At 35.4% G+C, this 22,988-nt stretch overlaps 3 protein-coding genes and 1 non-coding gene across 7 annotated transcripts; all 4 read right to left on the bottom strand.

The window, feature by feature from the left end:
* Positions 1-2,736: 2,736 nt before the first annotated feature.
* On the bottom strand, positions 2,737-2,946 carry LOC118483136. Its single transcript, XR_004869659.1, has one exon. It is a non-coding gene; the product is annotated as a small nucleolar RNA U3 (small nucleolar RNA).
* A 292-nt stretch (positions 2,947-3,238) lies between these two features.
* On the bottom strand, positions 3,239-6,292 carry LOC110895410 (reticulon-like protein B12). Of its 2 annotated transcripts, XM_022142720.2 has the most exons (5): positions 6,085-6,292; positions 5,921-5,997; positions 4,648-4,828; positions 3,830-4,041; positions 3,239-3,531 (listed from the first exon to the last, which is right to left on the bottom strand). In XM_022142720.2, exons 2-5 carry the CDS (start codon positions 5,988-5,990, stop codon positions 3,362-3,364), a joined length of 633 nt encoding a protein of 210 aa, XP_021998412.1. In that variant the 5' UTR covers positions 5,991-5,997; positions 6,085-6,292; the 3' UTR covers positions 3,239-3,361. The 2 variants fall into 2 exon arrangements, with proteins under 2 accessions (XP_021998412.1, XP_035832771.1); XM_035976878.1 differs by lacking the exons at positions 5,921-5,997; positions 6,085-6,292 and adding an exon at positions 5,315-5,876.
* Positions 6,293-15,203: 8,911 nt separating this feature from the next.
* LOC110895411 (steroid 5-alpha-reductase DET2) lies at positions 15,204-16,472 on the bottom strand. The gene has a single exon (XM_022142721.2). It carries the CDS (start codon positions 16,150-16,152, stop codon positions 15,307-15,309), a length of 846 nt encoding a protein of 281 aa, XP_021998413.2. The 5' UTR covers positions 16,153-16,472; the 3' UTR covers positions 15,204-15,306.
* A 317-nt stretch (positions 16,473-16,789) lies between these two features.
* Positions 16,790-20,644, bottom strand: LOC110895412 (KHG/KDPG aldolase). Of its 3 annotated transcripts, none has more exons than XM_022142723.2 (11): positions 20,420-20,644; positions 20,286-20,340; positions 20,084-20,119; positions 19,950-19,994; positions 19,741-19,824; positions 19,047-19,109; positions 18,886-18,924; positions 18,324-18,423; positions 18,106-18,256; positions 17,474-17,539; positions 16,790-17,129 (listed from the first exon to the last, which is right to left on the bottom strand). In XM_022142723.2, exons 1-10 carry the CDS (start codon positions 20,608-20,610, stop codon positions 17,515-17,517), a joined length of 789 nt encoding a protein of 262 aa, XP_021998415.1. In that variant the 5' UTR covers positions 20,611-20,644; the 3' UTR covers positions 16,790-17,129; positions 17,474-17,514. The 3 variants fall into 3 exon arrangements, with proteins under 3 accessions (XP_021998415.1, XP_021998414.1, XP_035832821.1); XM_022142722.2 differs by having other exon boundaries at positions 16,790-17,132; XM_035976928.1 differs by lacking the exon at positions 18,886-18,924 and having other exon boundaries at positions 16,790-17,132.
* Between the last annotated feature and the right edge of the window lie 2,344 nt (positions 20,645-22,988).

Here is a 22,988-nt window from a genome sequence, read left to right on the forward strand (position 1 = left end):
GCGATCACCAACACCGGAAAAATCGTAAAAACAAAATAAATAAAAACGGAAAAAAAAAATAAAGCCGAGCGAAAAGCAGACGTAAAATCTTTGAATTACGCACGCTCGTTGTAGAGAAATTAAATCGAAACATAAAACATAGAAAAAATAACTAAGTTAATCCAGGACCCGTGCGTTGCGACGAACGTGTCAAACGGAGAAAAATAGATGTGTTTTGACGGGCCAAACGGGAAAAATAGACGAAAAATGTTGAACCCCACACGCACGTTGCGGTGCATTAACTCACAAAATTTAGAACGAAACGAAAAGCTTGGGAATGATGAAAAGTATGGTGGAAAAAAAATGAAAATTAAAAAGAGTTGGGGTTAAATTGGAAAAGATGAAAAGCTTTAGATTAATAAGTAAAAATACAAAGGGTCTAAATTGCAAAAGTATAAAAGTTTTGGGTAATATTATTAATAAATAAAAAACAAAGGGTCTAAAACAAAGGATATTAATAATTTATTAGATATTAGATTTAGATATTTATAATATTATTAATTGGATTTATTAATATTAAAATAAAGATAAGGATAAAGATAAAGATAAGTGATATATATATATATATATTAATTATTAGTATTAAAAGAACTATTTTAATTAAATAAATATAAATAAAATTTATGTGGTTGAAGGAGAGAATGCCATGTGGCATTATTTGTAGTCTTTTATTAATATTTAGATATAAAATTTATTTATTCAACCCCGTGTAATACACGGGGTTATAACCTAATATAATATAATATAATGAGTAAATTGTTATTTTTCTGATTTAATCAAAATATTTATTTCAGTTCAGTAGGTTAAATCTTGACAAAACAATATCAGAATTTTATTTCGTGTTAATCAACTCCAACACTGTTAACTTCATCTAACCTCCTACTAAGTTTCATTAGTTTGTCTCACACGCGAGGGGCAATTTCATCCTTTTGTTTTTTTTTTTTTTTCTAATTCACACTCTTTCGTTTAAAACACTAAAACAAAATTCATTATATAATTTCTTGAAAATATTAAGTGTAAGTGGAGGGGTCCTTTATTTAAGAATTGCTTTGGAAGTGTGCTATTCGTGATCCATGATCAAGCTTTACACACCAAATCCGAATTTGAGAGTGAGAACTTGAGTTCTTGAAGTGTTGTTGGTATTTCTTGGTGATATTTGGTCCTTGAAGACTCAAAGCTTCATTCTTGCTCGTGTTCTTCATCCACATAAGATTAAGCAACCTTTGTTCATCCATTCCTAGCCTGCAATTGTCTTCATACCGTAAGAATCATGATCTATATCCATTATCTTGTTCAAAACTCTATTTTAAGGTACCGGCCTCCAGCCATCCGCTTTTGTAGTACCCAATGTAATGGGCCCCGGTTCATTTGGTCAACCACTTCAGGCTATGGGGTGGCAACAAGATAAGCTTAACGGTTTTGGAAATGGTCAAGAACAATGAGCTGTGTTTGAGTTAAAGTTGGTCAATGTTCCACAAACTTGAAAGGGAACCTTGAGCTTCTGATCAGAAACTGAAGAAACAAGACAAGGATCTTTAACCAAAATCCACTTGCAAACAAACTTAATTTGGCTGTCAACAATCATCTACATGAATCTTGATTTGCAGCACAAAAAATAATAGAACAGATCCTGTTCAAGTAAGGTCGTGCTTTATCACCTCTTTATGTTCTATATATACAGCTTCTATTTTATACTTTTCACCAATGTGGGACGACACAAACTAACTTAAGTAAATCAGTGTTTAAACTTTTCGAACTTTCAACAACTGTTACAACGGTCATTCAACCTCATCAAACAGTTTTTTAACACTCAGTGTCCAAATCAGAAACTTAGTGAAAGTTGTTGTTTATTGTATTTTTTTTTTATATATATAATCAAACAGTTTTTTGTTTCAAATTAAAAATTCCATTTGCTCCATAACAAGAATAAAGAAGCAAAAGAATTGGTGAAGTGAGTTTATTCTTCTCCAAAATCCACTTAGCTTGTTTACAACTTCCTCATCAAATCTAATATTCAACATCACATGTCCCTTCATTGAACTTGATGCTTCATATCTCTCATAGCATATGCCACTGGAACTATAAGACTCACGATAATGGCTGTTTAAAAACAACATTACAAATTTTAACTAAAAAGTCGGATCTATGTGTACAAGCAGATGTGGAAAATGGGCCTGCTTAATTTGTTTTATCAACTTGACTTGTTATAGGTAGCAATTTCCGCCCGCTTATACACACACTATGGTCTATGAGTCAATATTTTGTTTTGTTATCTTGGGTTGAATATAATGAAAAGTCAAAAGTATACAATATCCATTACCTGCGGAGCAACAACTAAGGTTACTCCTCATGACTGGAGGCCATAGATTTAAGACATGAGTTCTTCGTACAAACATGTTTAGACATCAAGCTTCCTCGTCGAGTTCATAAACCTGACTGTAGAACGTATACAATCTGTCAATATCTTTCAGACATTTCATCTGATATGCAAAGATAAGTAGGGTGCATCTTGCATAAAATAAGATCTGGAAGCTTCATAGGCACCTACGAGATTAGGATCACGATAACCCAACAGGTAGAGAAACATCAACAGCATGTGGTCTGCATCTCTAAGGTGGTCACATTTTCCATATAAGTCGATAAAAACTTGAAAAAAAAAAAAAAAAAAAAAAAAAAAAAAAAAAAAAAAACTGATTTTGTCTGTCAGACAACCATGGAACCATGCCACAACCCAAATGGGCTGGCAACGATCCTCTACTGAGCCATGGTCAAGACCATGGGGCTCTGTTAATCACACTCTGGTTCCATGGTCATGACTCATCAACCAGACATGGGTTTCTGTCTTCTTAGGAATCAAGAATACAGAGGTACGAGCCTATAGAACAGATCCTGTTCAAGTAAGGTCGTGCCTTATCTCCTGTTTATGTTCTATATATACAACTGCTATTTTATACTTTGCACCGATGTGGGACAACACAAACTAATTGACTACACTAATTGCAACCTGCTATTTGTTATCAAAATTAACTGCAGTAACTGCAACCTGCTTTATTTTTGTCAAAGTTACGCAAGTAATCAGTTTCGGAAGGCACACTTGTTGCAGTGAAGATTAACCGTCCAGTGACCGGATTAGAAATTTAGTGACAGTTGTTGCTGTTTATTGCAATTTAGTCTATTATATATGATCAAACAGTTTTTGTTTCAAATCAAAAATTCCATCTTTCATTTCTCAACTTATATTCATTCCATAACACCAAAACCTCCATCACACAAAAAAAGCCCCTTACAAATGAAAACCAAAAAGAAGCTAAAGAATAATAGTTCAACTGAGTTTATTCTTCTCCAAAATATAATTCTTAACTTTCTTTATAAATTTCTCATCAAATCTTATATACAACTTCTTCAACTTCACATTTCCCTTGATTAAACTTGAATCAACATATGCTTCATATCTCTCATATGCCACCGGAACCGTAAGAGCCACAATAATGCCTGTTAAACTTACAAATCTTAACTTGAAAGCCGGATCTATGCATACAAGCAGATGTGGAAACTAGGAAGTGAGCGGGTTGGGTAACAGGTCAAAATGTGTAATTTCTAAACATGTCGGTTCACGTTGACAAACAAACACCATTTGTCCATTTAAATAATATATGTTAATATGTTAAATGACATCACAAACCCAACTTGTTTTTACACGAACATAAAATCGATCCATTTTGACATGTTTCCCAACAAACCTGGCCAACCCATTTTTTCCACCTTTAAATACAAGATGAGAATGGCTTACTTGTGTAGCATAATGTACGGAAATCAGTTAGGCTTCCGATAACCGAAATTAGAACCAGATATGCAGCTACTTTAACAAACATTTTTGGGTCTTTACCAAGTGCAATATCATGGGATACAGATAGAAACGTGTTTGTTCGGTCACGAATTATAGTTGCAAACTCATTTATGGTTTCTTCTGAAAGCTGCAAGTGTGGTATTGGTGGTGTAGGTCTGTTTTGCATCATGTTTACAAAAGTATATATTATTACATGAATCAAATACCCACAAAAAAAAATAAGTGTATAACTATTCTCTTCAAGTCAAGGTCAAACAGACTCGTTTTGAACTACGACTGATACGAATATAGTCACATTTTTTATATAACTTTTCCCCTTGTAGTTTTATGGCAAAACTGTAACAAAATAGAAACAAACTATACGTTTTTTCACGATTTAAGCAACTAAGTTTATATATACCCATAGAACAGAAACCAACATACAATTTATTGTCGATTTTAGCAACCAACCCCGTCTTCGATAGATATCAATCACGAGTAAATTTCTGATGCGGCACTTGTAGAAAAAGGTAAGTTGGTTTCTATTTTGCGTCTAACTTAAAGTTGGATGTTAAAATCATAAATATTTTTTTTGTAAAGTTGGTTTCCATTTCGTGCAATTTGTGCTAATATTCATAGAGCGTTGATTTACATGTTTAATTTTTCTTAAGAAACTGAAAGGTTTGTATCAATTTTGCAGTTAGCATCCGTCCGTTTGACCTGAAAAGTCAACCATATGACTTGAAGATTAGGGGGTGTGTGGGGTGTATAATTACTATTACCTGTTGAGAATTTGTGCTGATTTGGCCCATAGGAAAAGAATTGTAAGCAGGAGTAAGAGAACATTGGAGACATATGATAACAACGTGTAATCCGATCTTTCGAACATCACCCACGAAGCCAAAGTTATTATCAAAATTGCCATTGTAACATTTTTATCCCTCCATAGAATCACATCTGCAACTGATCAAATGCAAATAATTTTGAAAATACTATATTAAGTTCGCCATGAACACAAAATCAACTTTAGTTAATCATATTTTGATCATTCTTTTGATCTGCTCCAACACATTAATTATTCAATATCCATAGTTATTAAAGGCGTTAGGCGCGGGCGCATAGGTCTCGCCTGTGGCCTAGGCGCAAGGCGCAAAAAAAGTGCGGGCCTGAGAAAAAAAAAAAGCGCACAACAAAAAAAACTAAAAATATTTTTATATAATAGAAAATTAATACCATTCTTCAAATAAAATAAAACTAAAGCTATTATATAACATTTTATATCGTCTATTTAGTACCAAAAGTTATAAATGCTAGTTTATTAGTGTAGAAAAATAGTTTTCGTTAGATAAAAGTAGAAATTTCGTTGGAATCTTGCCATAATTTAAAGAATTTGGCCGGAAACTCATTTGAATTTAGGAATCTCGCTGGAATATGAGCATGAACCATTACCTGGAGAATTAAAGCGCAATTGCCTCGACTTAAGGCACCATTGCCTCGCCTTGCTAGGAAATTGGGCCTAGGCGCAAGAGGCGATGGCATTTAACAACTATGTCAATATCACATAATCACTTTCAAACAAGAACTTGCATAGATTTTAAAGATCAAAATGAGATCTTGACCGATGATTACAAAAACCCATGAATGGATATCAAATCAAATAATTTTGTAGATTGGAAACAATCAAGATATGAACTTGGATTGAATCAAGCTGTTCTACCATTAACTAAAAATGCATAAAGGCATGTTTTGACCTCTGCAGACAACCCAATTACTTACAATATATAAATTTAATACACATTTTCTATAATGACAGAAAAACTAATCAAATTTGGATTAAAATTGAATAGTTCATGTCATAACTGAAGTTGAAAACAAGTAAGAAGTCAAATTCTACACTTTTTTCAGATTTTTCTACAACCAACTACATTATTCAAGATCAAGATGAGATCTTTACTCATCAAAAACAAAAACCCACAATTTAAAAATCAAGATTACTCAAACGAAATAATAATAACAAGAAAAAGTTTTGAACTTTTGAAAATCTGAAAGACTTACAGAGTCCCCCTCCAAGAATATGATGAACAGTTGCCTGCCGGTTAAACAATAATCGATCTGATGAAGTCATCCAGATTCTGCGGATGAATCAAAGATTTGAGATTGAATGATATGGAAAGCAAAAGCTTATCTGTAAAGAAGAAGAGGAAGGAGTGTTCACTCACCTTTGTGATGGTAAATTGCAATTAGGGGGGTGATGGGTGAAATCTGTGGGGTTTTAGAGATGATGTAGTGATTATTCCAGCCTAAAAGATGAAAAATTAAAAAGCAAAAAATGGTCTCTGGTTTGGCTTTTTCTTTGATGAGAGAGATGTAGTTTCAACAAAAGACATTTCTACCTTGAGTGGCCGAGGACAACACAAAATCTTGTATAATGTATACCAGTACACAATTATTCCAAAATAATCAACATTTATGACTAGTTTTGAATGTTTCATTTTAACCATAGTTTTATATAACTTGAATGATTCATTTTAATCTAAAACAGTAAAGTGTAATTTTACCCCAGTGGACACGGCCGACTAACACCTTTACCCCTTGTTTCTGAAATATTGATGTCTTACCCCCAACGTTTTCTGATTGCATCAATGTCTCCTGAGGGATAAAATTGTAACATTACCAAAAGGAAATGTCCGTAATCTTACCTATATTTATACAGTAAACTTCAATTTTACCCCATGTGCTTTACCTGCGCTGACACGTTTACACCCTGTTTTATTAAAGTGTCTTCTTTGGTGATGTACAGACCACTCCGGCGATATTCCGACCACTGGAGAAGCGTACATAATTCTTATAAGTTAACCGGTTCAAGTCAATGACTTGAATAAAACCCGTTAACATTCTAATGGATCATAGTTCCCTCCATTCCAGATTAGGAGCCTCAAGTAAATAGCGCCTATATTAGTTATTTTGATTAACGGCTTTGCTTAAACACCTTTGATTTATAAAGATATGCTCAGGTAAATGCTCTTAGCCTATTTTCCTTATACGGACTTGGGATACGACATTAGCCGCTTGGTCGGGTATTAAATCATGGACGAATGATGCTTAAAATTTAAATAACCCGTTTTTTGTCACACCCAGTCATAGGCGGAAGCACGAGGTGTAATCGTGACTGATTCTCATTGCATATGAATTAGCAAACATACTATATGATTAAAATAAACTCCAAATGCCATACCATAAGTTTCCAAACACAAACATGAGTTAATAATAGTGTTTACATCACTTTAAAAGAAACTAAGTTTTAAAAGTTAACAACATAGTTCAAGTTTTAAAAGATCAAGGATTTGTTCCTCATATCACCGCAAGGAGGCGGGATATAACGAACAACCCAACAAAAGTGGCATGGAGTTATGACGCTCGACTTCTTGAAGCAAAGTTCCCGCAAAGATTTCCACTAATTTCCTGAAATACATGTAAGTTTGAAAAATGTCAACAAAGTTGGTGAATTCATGCGGTTAATTTGGATTAAATGTATATTTGTAAAATGTGAAATGTGTTTGTATGAAAAGCGGTATGTAAACGTAAATGAAATCATGATCATTAATGTTTAGCTAGGACATTAACATGTGTGACGACATAGGAAGCAATCTAAACCTTGACGATTTTTGTGCCGATTACCCTCGACTGGGATACAAAAGCACTCTTCCGTGTGAGTCATGTGGACCAAGAGTGAGGCTTGTCAAAACCCAATAGATCTACCCCTTTCCGTTCCTCGGTCTAAACTTAGATTAATGGTGCTTAAGTACAACCCTATTCGCACGTGATCTAGTTGTTTCATTTCCTTAGTCTAGCATACCATTTGTACATGTATTTTCCCCAAAAGTTTTTAGAAAACTAGAAAACGTTTAAAAGAAGAGACTTGAACTCACAGATTTGCATCTTGATGCGTAATAACTTCACCGGTAGTCCTCTTGGTTCGCGACGTAACCTATAAGTGTATTAAATACGTTAATCACCTAAGCTTACGAATACTATGTACAAGTTATCCATCTTGTTTATGTATTGGTGTTGTCTTAGGTATATATGTTCTTGAGTTGTTATTATATATTTTACAAAATATATTTAATTTTCTGTAGAGTAAATTTCCATTTTAGTCCCTGAGTTTTGTCCAAATTTGCCATTTTAGTCCAAATAGTTTTTTTTCGCCTCTGGGTCCCTGACTTTTCCCTGTTGTTGTCATTTTGATCACATACCATAACTCCGTCCAAAAACCCAATTTTTAACCAGGGGTATTTTAGGGATATTCACATTAAATCTTTTCAGTTGCCATTTTGATCCAAAATTTATTTTGCATTAAAAACTAAAAGAAAAAAAATAATGTTATAAAAATCACACTTATATACATATATATATATATATATATATATATATGTATACTGCCTATGTCAGGGTATAAACACACAATCATCATCACCATCCTCAAGCACTTCAACCACCATCATCCTAAACCACCATTCACCACCAGCGTCACCATCATCTCAAACCACCAACGACTACCGTGCACCGCCACTTCCGCTGCCACACAACCACCACCATAACCATCCGGAAGGAGACCAAAACGAACCCCATCTCCCTTTCTTCTTCACCTTTCCACCATCGGCCTCTCGACCTTCTTCATATCTGAAATACCGCGGACCGAATCTTAAATGTCGGTGCTTGTCGGTTAGATCTGGTGTTGCAGGTCCATCGACCGTTCAGATTGAAGGCGGCGGCGATGAATCGACGTTGATGGGTGTGATGGTGGTGTGTCACAGGCTAGGTGGTGGATGATAATGTAGTAATGGAGTATCAAACGATGGAGTGGTTATGGTGGATAACGGTGTGTGGTCGGAGATGATGATGGTTTATGGTGGTTGGTGGTTGCAGGTTTAGGTGGTGGTTGCATAGTGGTGTAGGTGACGGTGGTGGAGGTGGGTGGCGGATAGGTAGGTGACGGTGGTGGAGTTGGTAACCGGTTTTGGTTATGGTGGGGGTGGTTATCACGGTTGTAACGCCCTGCTTTCAGAACTTTTATCTTTTGGCAAGTCTCGTCGTACTTCCTACCCTTTTGGTGCTTGTAATCTCGAGACGATCGATCATAATGAGAAATAATACTATTTGAATCTTAATTGTGTTAAACTATGTGAAACTTTTACCCTATGTGATGCTTTGTGATGCTTTATACATGAACAGTGTGAATCTTGACTCTTGTGATACTTGACTCTTGTGATACTTTGAAACTTGACTCTTATGATGCTAGAAACTTGACACTTGATACTTATTGAACGAGAAACTTGATACTCATTGAACGAGAAACTTGATACTTATTGAACGAGAAACTAGCTTAAACATAAATTTGAAACACGGAAACTTCTTGTGTATTTATAAACACTTAGATGCATATAATAGTATGTGTAATGGTTACTCACAATAATACGCAACGCAACACTTAACTAGCTTGCAAAACGAAACAAAGTCGGAAAACTAGCAAACGGGTCTCGGCTGTCCGATTGGACATCCGATCGGATGACCATCCGCTCGGATCGCCATTCGACCGGAAAGCCATTTGATCCCTTGCATACATTCTAAGTCCATCAAACACCAGAAGATCCAACAAGTAAACCACATTCTTGAGACATCTTTGGGGCCCCCATGGAACCGTCAAAATGAGAAGGGGGGGGGGGGTTGTGCCAACTTTTGATAGTTGAGGGATTTTTAGGTAAGTTGAGGGTTTAATTATGTGTCAAGTGTTTTAGGCGATTTTATGTGCAACTAAGTGTTATAAGGCCAATATTAGTGTTACAACATTAAAACAATGTTACTAGTCCATAATTGGTGATTTGGTAGTGTTCGGTTAATTGTGTGGTGTTTGTTTCGTTGTCGGTTCGCTAAAAGGTTAAGTTATGTAATATATAAGGTATGATATGTTTTTGTGTTTTAAAGGTATCCTCGATATTTTTAAGTTGTTTTTTGATGTTTAATACCATTTGTGGACTTGTATAATTTGTCGGATTCTGAATCCTGCGAAAAATGGTCATTTCTGGTCCAAAACGGACACTTTTAAAGCTAATTAAATTTTCCGGAAAGTGTCAACAATTATACTTGTTTTCCCACTTGGGATTTGATATATTTTTTATGTCGGACCTACGTCTAAGTCCTAAATCTACCATTTAGCTGAGTACTGAGGCTGTGCTGACATAGCCTATCTAACCAGTGAGTTTACTAATCGTTTTAATGCAACACTTAAATTGTTTCACAATGCGATGAATGAAATGTGTGATATGCATGATTACGATATATAACATGCAACCATGTAATGTTGACATTTAAATCACATAAATGCAGAAAATAAATAATTATCTACTGGTACGGAAGTTACCGGATTGTGTCGTTTGTCACAGTTTTAATTCGTTTCGCTTGATAACTTAAACATTGAGGGTTAATGCGATCGTGTCCTGTATATTCTCGGCTCACTTAATTGCAAATGGCCACGACCTAAGCGCGAGGTGTAGGCATACACCTAGACGCTAATGCTATATTATATATTTATTGAAAATGTGGCGTCTTGGTTAATCATATATCGGAGTTTAGTTCCGGGCCCCATATGTATTGACAAGCATGTAAAACTGGTAACAAGAGATATCACTTTGCCCCAAGTTATTTTATAAAAATGATATACCAAATGGGGTAGAGGATCCTGTAAAAAGTGGGACTTTTGTAAGAAGTGTAAGAAATAATCTTGGAATGACAAGTGTCCCTCTTCTTAATTAATTCAAAAGGGTACATTAGTAATTTACCTTTTCTTATCAATTAATTGTGTATAACTGTTTTGGAGTTAATTTAGGAGATTATATCATCAGAATCAATCATTAACTAGTATTATATCATCTTCGTTCATTAATTCAGGTTGAAAAGTATTTTTTTCTCTGCAATTTTGGAGCAATTTTTTCATTACGAAAATCACAAATGGAAGAAAGCGATACAGGTTCATGTGTGGTGTTTTATTGCATAAAACAATTGTTTGTATGGTGTCGTTTATATACAGATTGCGTTGAGGAAAAATATTCAATAAAACTTACTGTGTTTTCATGGATTTCATCTATATTTTTTTTCATGAAAAAACATGAGTTATTTGATAAAGTTTGTTTTATATAATGTTTGGTATGAAACGGGTTTTATTAAGTTGTATGGTGTTATATTCATAGAAGGTTGCTTGGGATTCCAGGTAAAACACCATGACTTGAATCATGGCGTGGTGTTTTATCTGGAGACATTGTTCATGGCGTGGTGTTTTAAACATCTGGAGACAAAACACCACGTCATGAACAATGTCTCCAGATAAAACTAGGGGTGTTCAAAAAGCTTGCGGCTCGCAACTCGCTCGAAGCTCGCTCGAAAAATACTCGAAAAAAGCTCGACTCGAAATCGGCTCGGTTATAAACGAGCCGGCTCGGCTCGGCTCGATTTGAAAACGAGCCGAGCCCGAGCTAGGCCTGGCTCGGCTCGTGAGCTCGTGAGCCGGCTCGGATTAATTTATATTATATACATTAATTTTAATGGATAGATAAAATTGTGAATCTGGTAGCTTATATATTTGGATCTTAAAAATGTATTTTGTTAGTTCTTACGATTAAATTTTATCTCAGCATTATATATTAATTTTGAAGGATACATAAAATTGAATCTATGGATACATAAAATTCTGAATCTGTGGAAACATAAATATGTGAATCTATTGGCTTATATTTTCGGATCTTTGCAGCATTAAAACATGCTTATCACATAAGAAGTGAAATAAAAAGGTAAGGGTTACATATTCGCCACTTTCAAATTTAGCAAAAATCACAAGATTAATACATAGAACATGATATAATCAAGATCCCACATCGCTAAGAAGAGAAAGCATGAGAAAGAACCTCCCCTATAAAAAGCCAGGGTGAAATCATCTAAAGAGTTAATAAGCTATGCTTATATGTGTTGTTCTTTGGTCAATAAAAGTTGCATATTTTGCCCTTTGGCTTAGTTACTTGCAATTTAGTCATGTTTGAGATCATTTTATACTAGTAAATTTAATTGTTCTTGATAAAGTCGAGCTAAAGCGAGCCGAGCCGAGCTGGCTCGAATCTAGTTCGAGTCGAGCTCGAGCCCCAAACCTTAGCTCGATTTAAAATTCGAGCTCGAGCCGAGCTAGCTCGATTTGAATTCGAGCCGAGCTCGAGCTAGATCTGGTTCGGCTCGACTCGGCTCGTTAACAGCCCTAGATAAAACACCACGCCATGAATAATGTCTCCAGATAAAACACCACACCATGAACAATGTCTCCAGATAAAATACCACGCTATGAACAATGTCTCCAGATGTTTAAAACACCACGCCATGAACAGTGTCTCCAGATAAAACACCACACCATAAACAATGTCTCCAGATAAAACACCATGCCATGAACAATGTCTCCAGATAAAACACCACGCCATGAACAATGTCTCCAGATAAAACACTACGCCATGAATCTGATTACAGTTCTTCTTAACGTAAAACACCACGCATTGAATCTTATATAAAACAAAGAGGCTTCCGATTTAGATCTTGGTAATTAATTCCTATAATTAAGGAAAAAGGAGTGAATGTAGGTGTTTTTGGTTGTGTAGAATACGGTTACCATATTTGAAACATTGAAAAAGACACTATTGCCCTTCAATTTTACATAAGGTCCCTCTAATTAAAACACAATTTACATTTTTATACCCTATTGATCTCAACCATTAGATCAAATATCCAATGGTTTAAAACACTTCTTACCCTTCTTACATTTTAGACACTTTTTACCATATCTCTACCCTACCAAATGGTACAAAAATAATTTTGAAAAGATTTTCAAAACGTGTCGGTTAATTACAAGTGAAAACTGACGTATTTTCAAAAGACTAAGCGCAAGTTTATTAGCAAATACGGAATAGGCCGGAGTTGCTCGGTCTAAGCATATTAGGATTTGCGACTCCACGCAAGGCCTAGTAGTCTTAATATCCATTTTGTTATTCTGATCCGCCTGTGGATCATTTTAAGTACTTTCGGTCTGTATATTTATTTTTGAACTTTTGGACGATTGTACTTTGTAATATTAATTTGTAATCTCAAGACTTCCGTTGTGCTATATATGAATGTCTGTTATCAATCGTCACGCATAAACCTCAAGTCCGGACCCACCGGAAAATCAGGGTGTGACATATATGGGACGTCTGGGAAGAGTCTAGGACGCCTGAGAAACGTGTGGAAAAGTGCAGCCATCTCTCATCTCTTTGCGGCGTTGAAGCGTCATTCAGATGTTACCCCTTCATTCGCGCCACGTGTCTACACCTTCCCAATCATTGGAATCTAACATTTCCCATGGCTGAAAGGTTTCTCCCAAGAGATGAGAGGTGGTCATTTTGGAAAGAACTCTTGGTCAAAGGCTATTTTAGATATTTCCCCATAATAAATGTCATTCGTTTGATTCAAATACGAATTTAGGTACACGTTTTCAAAACAAAATTTTCATATTCGTTCTTAACTTTTCTTGGAATTATCCACTTAAAATTTGGTGTACCACCAAGATACGTTTAAAATATAAAGATACACAATTCTAAGAGATTATCCGGACTTTGTTGTATGTTGTGGACATAACCTATTGGACAAATTCCATAGAAATCAGTAACGTCGTAAACCCGTTAAGAGAGAAGAAAAACACAATGTATTAATTAAGAAGATACGCCACTCAATATTGACAAAGTCCAAAACCCAAAATTAACAATTTCAAATGAATAAACGCAACAACCAATAGGGGTGAGCATAAAACTGAATTAACCCAAACCGAATAATCTAATTAACTGAACCGAAACAATAACTAATGGTTCAGTTATTATTTTTTGAATAACCGAACCGATGGTTTCAGTTAATCGTATATCTAAAACTGAAAATAACTGAACCGAACCGATTAGTCAAACACACACACATATATACACACCGTACTCTCTTAATGTAATATTATTTATAAGGTCACGATCCACTAGATTTTTTAACCTTTTAGTCCAATTGAGGGTCCATTAGTTTTTATTTTATTATGTACATATGGCCCATTTCTAATATACATGTAATATCTATATAATTTTACAAGTTTTATATTAAAGAGTTTATATTTTACAAGTTTTATACACATTGGATAATTAAACAAAACCGATCCATAACCAATGGTTAACCGACCATCGATTATAGTTATGGCTAATATTTTTCAATTAACCGAGCTCCCAGTTAACCAACTTTGCACACTCCTAACAACCAATCCTTTAAGAATCAAATTTTCAACATATACAATTCCCGTGGGCGGGAATAGTGCTTCGCAGCCATTGGCTGAATTGGGCGGCCGCCCCTTCCTTATTGGATCAACCAATTTATTATTTTATACATGTTTTAAAATTACGGTTTTGCCTCGGAATAGTGTTTTTCTGCCATTGGTTCAAATGGGCTGCGAGCAATATCCATTGGACCAACCAGTTTATTATTTTATACCCACTTTAAAGTTACAGTTTTGCCCCCGTTAAAAAATACGGTTTTGCCCCAGCTTCAAAATACATTTACCCTTTTGCCCCGAGCTAAAAAATACGGTTTTTCCCAACGGTAAAAAAATTACCTTTTACCCTCAGCTTAAATTATGTTTTTGCCCCGGTTAAAAATAAAATTTTGTTTTTTCCCCCGGCTCAAAATTACGAATTTACACCAGTTTATTATTTTATACTTACTTTAAAATTCGTGGCCCACAGTTTAAAATTACGTATTTGCCCCCAGTGCAAAATAAATTTATGTTTTTGCCCCCAGCTAAAATTTACGAATTTTCCCTCTGTTCAAAATTACGATATTACCCTCAATTCAAAATTACGTTTTTGCCCCTCATGAAAAATAAAAATATGGTTTTCCCCTAGCTAAAAATTAGGTTTTTACCCTCGGGAAAAAATGATTTTCCCCCAAGTAAAAATAAAAATATGACTTTGACCCTAGCTAAAAATCGTGTCAAAAAGCTGCCTAACACTCTTTTTACTTTTTATTTCTATCAAAACTATAGTACTGTTTTTTTAATTGGTTAAGAATTGTTCGGTCATCGCCCCGCAACGCGGGCGGGGCATCACCTAGTTAGTACACAAAATGGAATCACGACCTTTCTCCCATTGGGATAATCTTCACCAATATCGTCATATCCTAGGGACATAACCAATGGACCACATGTATCCCATTAAATTATAAGAACAAGAGACAAGAAAAACACATTGCATTAGTTAACAAGATATGTCATTATTCAATATCTAAAAAGTCCAAAGACCAAAATATTAGCAACTCGAATAAATCAACACAACAATCAATCCATAAAAATCAAATCAATACACAAACGGAATCACAATCTTCCTCTTCTTAGGATAATCTTCACCAAACTTCTCCAAATACCACATGTGATTAGCACGTGCCCTGGGCACTAAGTTAGCACAAGTATACAACAAGAACCCTAACCCGACCCATGACCCGGTCATCAACCACCAACCCGACCACTCAACAATCTCCCCAAAGTAATTCGCACAACTCACATACTCAAACAACCCACCCCTCGGAATCTTATATCCACCTCCACCCTCCTTCAACCTCAATAACTCCATATCCGATCTCACATTCACCACCATACCACACAAAAAAACCACCAACCCACCACAAAACCGCCACCAAAACCAGTTATCCGTGTCGTAATCTGCGTATTCGGACACCCATCTGGCCTGTAGGTAAGAGTTGAAGAGGTTGTAGACAAAGGCGATGAGTGCGACGCTAATCGGGTAGCCGTTAGAGGGTTTTTTACGGAGGCGGAGAGGGTAGAGGACGGTGCGGTGGAAGTAGTGGAGGATGAAGGGTGAGATGAGAATAAGTGATTTGGGATTGGAGGAGTTTTGTCCGAGGGGGAAGAGGAGGAGGGTGAACCAGAGGGTGGGGCTTTCCATTAGGAACCAGGCTAAAGATGGGGGGACGGTGGGACCCCAGCCTTTGCGGTGGTGCTTGCCGTATGGGGCGGTGATGTAGCGGCAGGAGATGTAAGTGGGTGGTCCGATTAGGAGGTAGGAGATGATGGAGTAGTGGAAGAATGCTTCATCGGAACCCATCTTGTTAGAAGTGGAGAAAGGGGGAAAGTTTTGTAATATATAGATAGAAATTTTCAAAATCAAAGGGTAAACAAGAGACATACCGTATTCAGATTTTGCCGGCCTTTATTATGCCGGACTCGTGTCTGATATCCGGTATAACTGGCCGGTTCATACCAGCATTTAAAACATTGGTTGCCAATGAGGTTTCGTTAAACTCGGGTTGGATGGGAAATGAAGATTTTGGCCGAAGATCACAGAAGTGTGAATCTGATCTCAATCGGGCTTTATCGTAGTGGGCTTTTGGGCTGTGTCTTTTCTCTGAAACCGGAGATGGTAGGCTTGAGATACCAACGTTGTTTGCAATCGTGGGACTATGAAGTCACCATTTGTCATTAGGTTACCCCATATAGTCGAGCTTTTATTTGTTGGCTGTACGGGAAAAGAAAGTAAACAAAATAGTTATCTTATTTTAGAACGGAATAACCATTTAATATAACAACATATTTTAGAAAAGGAGTGATTGTCTTGTATATATCATTCAAAATAGTCATGATATATGTTAAACTAGTTTGTCGGGCAAAGCCCTTTATCTCAAAAAAAAAAAAAAAAAAGTAAGTCATCAGCATGAACGAGGGTTAAAGCTAAAGTAGGTAATAATAATAACAATAAACGAGTAATCATGAAACCAAGTGTTTAGTAATCAAATTACCGCGGGAGAAATTTTTCTTTAGAACGAAGAACGAATTAACTGCCTTATGTATTACATTCAAAGCACTAAATACAAGTGTATCTTTTTTATAAAGAAGTGATACGCATCACATTCAAAGCAATATTATCACATTCAAAGCACGAGATACAAGAGCATAATGAACATCACTGCGTATTACTGGCATCTCTACAATCTTGATATATGTGAAACTTGGTGATAACTAATAAACCAAATGAGTGCAAAACAAAAGAAAACCATCAGCATGAAGGAGGCTTTCTTGCATTTATAAACTATGAATATTCATTTTCATGGGATCCCAGAGGTGTGTGCGTTCTTATGCACATCACCTCGCCATATCTCATTTCTGCTGCTGCATGTTAAGATGAAAATAGGTCAGTTACAGTGGCAAAATAGATAAAAGTTGAACTAGGTTTTTCTTTGAATAAAATGATTCGGATATCTTTGGGCGAATTTTGACCCATTCTACTCGTTAAGACCCGTTACATATAAAGCACAACTCAAATTGTGAATCAACACATGTTATTCACCATAATGCGTAACAGCTGGCGGGTTTGTGACTTTCAATTACATTAATGTATGTAACTAAGCAGACAAAAAAACTTGTTACTACTAGATGTCCCAAAAACCCAAAATAAAAAACATGAAGTTTGCGATGTGCGATAAATCATTCCGGCCATAAATTATACTTACAGGTTTTTCAGACGGATCAAAAGACACATGTTTCCATAAAATTAGCCGGGGTAGATCTTTTCCTTCCTGCAAATATCAACATTAGCGCAAAACACAATATGCTAGAATTGAATTTAGAACATCAGAGGACAACACAGTACCAGAACTAACAATAAAAAGATATTTTGTAACTCTATTCATACCACAAAAGCAATTCATATACATTTAATTAATGTTTTTAATTCACACATCTTCATGTAACTTGAAAAACATCTTATCACCAACCGTAGAAGCAATTCGAACAAAAGGGGTGTTTGGATTTGTGTTTTTAAAGTGATTATTGCAACTTGCGGGATCAATATAACATATTTGTCTAAATAACCAATTTTCTCACAAACATTTCTTGACTGTTGGTACAGATTAAATTATTTTGACCCTACATAACCACCAAATCAGAATCCAAAAGCCAGTTATTAATAATCAACAGGTTGAATATGATTACAATATAGTCTAAACATAAAGCGATATACGAGGGCATACACAATAAGAATACATTGTGGGCAACTTTAAACCTGGACCTGTTCCGCTTTTTGATATGCTGTATGAATTAATAAAGAAAACCACACAAGCTAGTACATGAACAAATTGAATACCTCTTTACAGCTGCATCGCCTTGCAAAGCTGCAAGTTGGGCAAGACGATATATTGCAGTGAAATTCCTTTGAGAAATCGCCTTTTTGTCAAATATCGCATCAGATAAGACTACTGCTGATGCTCCCCCATCGATATACGCACCCACTGAATCTATACGTATATAAATAAAAATAGTAAGGGATAAATGTCATCTTTGATTAGCATTCATATAACCTACCAGTTGTTATTCCTTGAGATGCAACCATCGGAATATGAGGAAAAGGTTTCTTTAGTGTTGCAATGTACTGAACACCACCGATTGCTGAAACGGGATATACCTATCACAAAAACCAAACATGTAAAAAAACATAAAGTGATAATTTTATTTATAAGAGTTAAATGCCATTTTAGTTGTGGCTTGGGCTATTTTGACAGTTTAGTCCAAAGGTTTGAAACATTGCCATTTTAGTCCAAATAGTTTCAAACGTTGCCATTTTAGTCCACTGGGTTAACTCCATCCCTTTATTCTGTTAACTAGAAGCCCATTTCGGTCATTTTATATGTAATTCTGTTAACTAGAAGGGCAATTCGACCATATAAAATGATCGAATTACCCTTCCAGCTAACAGAAAAAATGGATGGAGTTAACCCAGTGGACTAAAATGGCAACACTTGAAACTATTTGGACTAAAATGGCAACGTTTCAAACCTTTGGACTAAACTGGCAAAATGGCCCAAACCACAGGGACTAAAATGGCATTTAACTCTATTTATAAACTATAGAAAGGTGTGCACCTCACCTTCACAATTTTGGCACCAGCATTATATGATGACAATATCTGTAGTATTTGCGTTAGCCGGATTCAAAGTTAAGAATAAACCGGAGGAAAAGAAGAGTATTTTGAAGACAGGAAAACAATACCAATGAATATAATATTTGAAAGTAAATATAAACGCTTACTTCTGTCGGGGTCATCACACCAGGTATGTAAAGCAAGTCATCACTGTCTTGATCCAGAATACCCTGCAAATGAATTACATTATTACAGAAAAAAAAACTACAAATTAAACAGAAGTATGCTTTTACTATTGCAAAACATTCCTCCTTCAGTCCTAACAAAAATATACACCTGACATGGTCATAATGCGGACCATCTATGTTTACTTTGCATTTGTAATTACATTTATTTTGTTTTGTTTAATTGTACTTGATAAAAAGAATGCCCCGCTTGCGGTGTACACACATAATGTATATATGTGTGGGCCCTCGGGGGCAAATGTGAAATTGCATTAATTTTAACGTTATTTTTACTAATTTCGTGAAAATAACGTTAAAAACGGTGGACGGTTAATCATGCATCATGTGGTGGCGTTGATAGCCGAAAGACAAAAGGGTACATGCACTAATCGGCCTCTGTCCCGATTATTGAGTGTTATGTGCCTTATGTCCAAGGCTTGATGCAAAACTACTATCGAGCCTGGGGTCTCACTGGAAGCAGCCTCTCTATTCCAATGTGGTAGAGGTAAGGTTGTATATATCTTAACCTCCTTAGACCCTACCTTAGCTTTGCTATTGGTGGGACTTACTGAGTGCGATGATGATGTACTTGATAAAAAGAGGTCTTTGAAAAAAATCATAGAACTATATATCATGCCTTTACAATTGCAGGACTCATGATGAACTTTGCTCCAGCGTTTTTGGCATTTTCAGCATCCTTGGTATTCAAAACAGTGCCAACCTGTCAAACGCGGGGCATTGTCACTACGAACTACTGTACAAGTAATTTGAATTGAACTCTAGAGTTTAATACATCAAATCATGCAATTCGAAAGTAATTAATTATCAACAAAAGTAAACACTTACTCCTAGAGTTGTGGTTGGAAATTCTTGCACCAATTGATGTAAAACCTACAGAATAAACAAACAAGAAGGAACATATCACACTATAAGATCATAGACTATCTAGGTATACGAAGCATAAAAAATAAGTAAACAACCTCAAACACACCTGGAGTAGAAACCACAATCTCCAACTGCAGATCAACAAACATTTATTGTATGTCAAAACATAACAAAATCGATATCCCTCTGATATGTATGTGGCATATAAGATTATCATTTCAAGTATTGTTAACTAAGATAAGGTGTCCCTCATGAGAATACCAATTTTCTTTTGTAAGTTAAAGCGATAAGACTTACCACCGAGATTCCAGCGGTAATTGCAGCTCGGGCAGCTTCTAAGGCAACATCCGGGCTAAATAGATCAATTAATGCATAAACAGATAGAAGAAATACATCAATCAATCATAATTTAACAATTTTAAGATGGATACCTTTGGGCGCGAAGACAAGCAATGACGCCAGAGTTTAGAATGTTAGTTAAGGTTGCTTCAGGGGTGGAGATGGATGGTGGAGAATGGCAGCAACGGAGGGCCGGTGGCCGAATGGTTACCGGTGGCGGTGGTGGTACAAAATTGAAAGAAGAAGATGGTGTGGAGAATTTGGGTAGTAGTAGCGGTGACATAATATTATCCAAAAATGTATCCCAGAATGATGAATATACATGTTATCTTTTTATTACTAGTTTATCAAAGTAACATTTTTAGGGGTTTATCTTTTTGTCGTTTTTTTGGTACCGGTACGACATCCATATTTCCGGTAAATATCGGTACCCACCTCTTCCATTCGTTCATTTATTTTCACTTATTTACATTCATTTATATTTATATTCATTTAAATTTAAATTTTAACAAATACATAAGTAGTTATATCTAAATATTAATAAAAGACTACAAATAATGCCACATGGCATTCTCTCCTTCAACCACATAAATTTTATTTATATTTATTTAATTAAAATATTTCTTTTAATACTAATAACTAATATATATATAAATATCACTTATCTTTATCTTTATCCTTATCTTTATTTTAATATTAATAAATCCAATTAATAATATTATAAATATCTAAATCTAATATCTAATAAATTATTAATATCCTTTGTTTTAGACCCTTTGTTTTTTACTTATTAATAATATTACCCAAAACTTTTATACTTTTGCAATTTAGACCCTTTGTTTTTTTACTTATTAATCTAAAGCTTTTCATCTTTTCCAATTTAACCCCAACTCTTTTTAATTTTCAATTTTTTCCCACCATACTTTTCATCATTCCCAAGCTTTTCGTTTCGTTCTAAATTTTGTGAGTTAACGCACCGCAACGTGCGTGTGGGGTTCAACATTTTTCGTATATTTTTCACGTTTGGCCCGTCAAAACACGTCTATTTTTCTCCGTTTGACACGTTCATCGCAACGCACGGGTCCTGGATTAACTTAGTTATTTTTTCTATGTTTTATGTTTCGATTTAATTTCTCTACAACGAGCGTGCGTAATTCAAAGATTTTACGTCTGCTTTTCGCTCGACTTTATTTTTTTTCCGTTTTTATTTATTTTGTTTTTACGAGTTTTCCGGTGTTGGTGATCGCTGATAATGGTATAGCATTGATACTACTTGACACAGTTTTACGACAACCGCTGCAACGCAGGGGCTTAATACTAGTATATATATATATATATAGGACAAAGATCCGTTAGGAACCACCCTTTATTGCGAGAACCAGTGTGAACACAAACAGTAATACCTAAAAAAATCTAAAAAACACCCAAAATTTTTTTTTTTATTTTTTAAAAAAAAAAATTTTTTTTTGGCTACTAAAAGTAGCGATTTGAACATAAAAAATAGTAAAAAAATAAAAAAAAAATTTTAGATTTTTTTTTATTTTTTTAGATTTTTTAGGTTTTTTGGGGGGTTTAGTTTTTAGCATTTTAGCTTGGGAGGGGGGGGGGTGGGGGAGGGGGGTTTAGGTTTTGGGGGGGGGGGGGGTGGGGTGGGGGGGGGTTAGGTTTTTTTTAGGTTTTTTGAGGGTTTTAGTTTTTAGCATTTAGCTTTGGGGGGGGGGGGTTAGGTTTTTTTTTTTGGGGGGGGGGGGGGGTGGGAGGGTTTAGGTTTTTGGGGGGTGGGGGGGTGGGGGTTAGGTTTTTTTTAGGGTTTTTTTAGGTTTTTTTAGCTATTTTAGCTTGTGTTCACATTGGTTCTCGCGGTTCTCGCAATAAAGGTGGTTCTCGCATGAACCTTACCATATATATATATATATATATATATATATAGGGTGGAGATACAATAGGAAGTTTATTTGGCTAGGAAGGCTAGGAAGTGATCTTGGCCATCCATTAAGTTAATCAATGGCTAAGATTAAATCAGGGAAATTGAAAGGAAGAAAAGAGGCGCGTGAGTTTGTTCAAGGGCATTCTAGTCAATCCAAGCCAATAGTTTCTCTCTCCTTCAATTCCCCCCCATTTTTTAAACGTTAATAACTCTTTCATACGACATTATTTTTTTATAAAAATTGCACCAAAAAAACGAGCGTTTTTTTATCTTTAAAACGAGTATACTATTGCTATATTTAAAAAAAAATTAAACCCAGTTGCGTAAAACGCAATAGAAAAACCACCAGTTACGTAAAACGCAATGAAAAAAACCTAAAAAATGACATTTTTCTAAAACGCCATGCACCAAAAACACAAAGAAATGACTTATTTGTAAAACGCAATGGCCAGAAAACACACAGAAATGTCTTATTTGTAAAACGCAATGGCCAGAAAACACATAAAAATGTGTTTTACATAAAACGCAATGCACCAAAAACACAAAGAAATGTCTTATATGTAAAACGCAGTGTCCAGAAAACACTTAAAATGACTCATTCTAAAACGCAATGGACTGAAAACACCTAAAAAATGTGTTTTACCTAAAACGCAATGAGTAAAAACACTTAAAAATGTGTTTTTTTTCTAAAACGCAATAGCCAGAAACCACATAAAACTCTCTTATTTCTAAAA

This window comes from Helianthus annuus, chromosome 1 (genome assembly GCF_002127325.2).
Source record: "Helianthus annuus cultivar XRQ/B chromosome 1, HanXRQr2.0-SUNRISE, whole genome shotgun sequence".
Classification (NCBI taxonomy): domain Eukaryota; kingdom Viridiplantae; phylum Streptophyta; class Magnoliopsida; order Asterales; family Asteraceae; genus Helianthus; species Helianthus annuus.